Here is a 3193-nt window from a genome sequence, read left to right on the forward strand (position 1 = left end):
TTGGAGGGAGGGAGGGAGAAGGAAGAGAGTTGGAGGGAGGGAGGGAGGAAAAGGAAGAGAGTTGGAGGGAGGGAGGGAGGAAAAGGAAGAGAGTTGGAGGGAGGGAGGGAGGAAAAGGAAGAGAGTTGGAGGGAGGGAGGGAGAAGGAAGAGAGTTGGAGGGAGGGAGGGAGGAAAAGGAAGAGAGTTGGAGGGAGGGAGGGAGGAAGAGAGTTGGAGGGAGGGAGGGAGGAAAAGGAAGAGAGTTGGAGGGAGGGAGGGAGAAGGAAGAGAGTTGGAAGAAGGAAGAGAGTTGGAGGGAGGGAGAAGGAAGGAAGAGAGTTGGAGGGAGGAGGAAGGGAGTTGGTGGGAAGGGAGAGTTGGAGGGAGGGAGAAGGAAGAGAGTTGGAGGGAGGGAGGGAGAAGGAAGAGAGTTGGAGGGAGGGAGGGAGGAAAGAGGGAGGAATTGGAGGGAGGAGGAAGGGAGTGGTGGGAAGGGAGAGTTGGAGGGAGGGAGAAGGAAGAGAGTTGGAGGGAGGGGGAAGGAAGAGAGTGGAGGGAGGGGGAAGGAAGAGAGTGGGAGGGAGGGAGAAGGAAGGAAGAGGTGGAGGGAGGAAGAGTGGGAGGGAAGAGATGGAAGGAGAGAGGGAGGGAGGGGGAAGGAAGAGTGGGTGGGAGGGAGGGAGAAGGAAGAGTGGGTGGGAGGGAGGGGGAAGGAAGAGTGGGTGGGAGGGAGGGGGAAGGAAGAGTGGGTGGGAGGGAGGGGGAAGGAAGAGTGGGTGGGAGGGAGGGGGAAGGAAGAGTGGGTGGGAGGGAGGGAGAAGGAAGGAAGAGTGGGAGGGGGAAGGAAGAGTGGGTGGGAGGGAGGAGGAAGGAAGAGTGGGAGGGAGAAGGAAGGAAGAGTGGGAGGGAGGGAGAGAGAAGGAAGAGTGGGTGGGAGGGAGAGAGAAGGAAGAGTGGGTGGGAGGGAGAGAGAAGGAAGAGTGGGTGGGTGGAGAGAGAAGGAAGAGTGGGTGGGAGGGAGGGAGAGAGAAGGAAGAGTGGGTGGGAGGGAGGGAGAGAAGGAAGAGTGGGTGGGAGGGAGGGAGAGAAGGAAGAGTGGGTGGGTGGGAGGGAGAGAAGGAAGAGTGGGTGGGTGGGAGGGAGAAGGAAGAGTGGGTGGGAGGGAGGGAGAGAGAAGGAAGAGTGGGTGGGGAGGGAGAGAGAAGGAAGAGTGGGTGGGAGGGAGGGAGAGAGAAGGAAGGGTGGGAGGGAGAGAGAAGGAAGAGTGGGAGGGAGGGAGAAGGAAGAGTGGGTGGGAGGGAGGGAGAGAGAAGGAAGAGTGGGTGGGAGGGAGGGAGAGAGAAGGAAGAGTGGGTGGGAGGGAGGGAGAGAGAAGGAAGAGTGGGTGGGAGGGAGGGAGAGAGAAGGAAGAGTGGGTGGGAGGGAGGGAGAGAGAAGGAAGAGTGGGTGGGAGGGAGGGAGAGAGAAGGAAGAGTGGGTGGGAGGGAGGGAGAGAGAAGGAAGAGTGGGTGGGAGGGAGGGAGAGAGAAGGAAGAGTGGGTGGGAGGGAGGGAGAGAGAAGGAAGAGTGGGTGGGAGGGAGGGAGAGAGAAGGAAGAGTGGGTGGGAGGGAGAGAGAAGGAAGAGTGGGTGGGAGGGAGAGAGAAGGAAGAGTGGGTGGGAGGGAGGGAGGGAGAGAGAAGGAAGAGTGGGTGGGAGGGAGGGAGGGAGAGAGAAGGAAGAGTGGGTGGGAGGGAGGGAGGGAGAGAGAAGGAAGAGTGGGTGGGAGGGAGGGAGAGAGAAGCAAGAGTGGGTGGGAGGGAGGGAGAAGGAAGAGTGGGTGGGAGGGAGGGAGAAGGAAGAGTGGGTGGGAGGGAGGGAGAAGGAAGAGTGGGTGGGAGGGAGGGAGGGAGAAAGAGTGGGTGGGAGGGAGGGAGGGAGAAAGAGTGGGTGGGAGGGAGGGAGGGAGAGAGAAGGAAGAGTGGGAGGGAGGGAGAAGGAAGAGTGGGAGGGAGGGAGGGAGAAGGAAGAGTGGGAGGGAGGGAGAAAGAGTGGGTGGGAGAAGGAAGGAAGAGTGGGAGGGAGAGAGTTGGAGGGAGAAGGAAGAGAGTGGGAGGGCGGGAGAAGGAAGAGAGTGGGAGGGCGGGAGAAGGAAGAGAGTGGGAGGGAGAAGGAAGGGAGTTGGAGGGAGGGAGAAGTAAGGGAGTTGGAGGGAGGAGGGAGGGAGGGTGAGGGTTTGTTGCCTAAATCTGGCAGCACACGGGGCAGTTATGTCTTGCTGTCGTGTAGAATGGTGGGAGAGAGGGATTGGGGAATGGGCTGCGCAGATGTCCCTAAACCCGGGCAAGTTTTGCCTTCGCCACCCGCTGTTCGGGTAAGCACGATCCGGGTGTACCCACCCGCCGGCCCGCTACATTTACCGATATTCCTGTGGCCCTGCAAGTCCTCCAGGACCCCGCTCTCGGTCAGGAATCCGTAGTCCGACTTGGTATCGTGGATGAACTGTTTGACGGCAGCCCGGGCCGCCCCCGACGTCACCCGGTAGACGGCGGCAGACGAGCCTTTGCCGAGACAGCGCTGCGCCCGCCACAGCCGCCCGTTGGCCTGGAAGATTCCCGACGGGGGGAAGTTGTTGCAGATCCGCTCCGACTCCGAGTACCAGCCGCCGCCGCCGCCGCCCCTACGGTATCTGGGCCTCGGCCTCGCTCCGACGTACGTCGCCATGAGAGGAGCAGATGTGAAGAGGAAATGGAGAGTCACTCAGTGGGCGACTCGCAGCAATCAGCGGCGGCAGCCCGACTGTAAACAAGGCCGCGGGCTGGTCTCGGGCCCTCCTCTGCAGCCGTTTGACGGACGCACGGACCGCCCGCCCTCTGCCACGCGCCTGCGCGCGCCGACACGTCGCCATCCGACCCCGCCCCCACTCGAGTGACGTACTGGGAACAAACGCGTGACGCAACCCGATCCAAGGCTTCTGATTGGGCACTCCAGTGCCCGTCAAATAGGAGGGCCCCGCTCAGACTGGAGGGTGGGAGGGCACAACATTTGTTGGGTCACAATGAGGAGAAAGTGGCCAGAATGTGTGTGTGTAAGGTGCTTAGGGTGCATGTAGAGGCCTCTCGAACAGTGACTACACTCCAAAAGTACTTACAGAAGAAATAGGAGCAGGAGTAGGCCATATTTAATACAATCATGGCTGATCTGATCATGGACTCAGGTCCACTTCCCTGCCCG

The 3193-nt window shown here is 60.9% G+C and overlaps 1 protein-coding gene across 1 annotated transcript in view; it reads right to left on the reverse strand.

The window, feature by feature from the left end:
• The window catches only part of uhmk1 (U2AF homology motif (UHM) kinase 1), a 37147-nt gene extending 34272 nt beyond the window's left edge, over positions 1–2875 (reverse strand). Inside the window, exon 1 of the mRNA XM_070874510.1 lies at positions 2380–2875. Coding sequence (XP_070730611.1) covers positions 2380–2683 — 304 coding nt within the window. The 5' untranslated portion in view covers positions 2684–2875. The remainder of the gene's footprint in view (positions 1–2379) is intronic.
• Positions 2876–3193: the final 318 nt, after the last annotated feature.

Source organism: Pristiophorus japonicus, unplaced genomic scaffold (genome assembly GCF_044704955.1).
Source record: "Pristiophorus japonicus isolate sPriJap1 unplaced genomic scaffold, sPriJap1.hap1 HAP1_SCAFFOLD_856, whole genome shotgun sequence".
In the NCBI taxonomy this organism is placed as follows: domain Eukaryota; kingdom Metazoa; phylum Chordata; class Chondrichthyes; family Pristiophoridae; genus Pristiophorus; species Pristiophorus japonicus.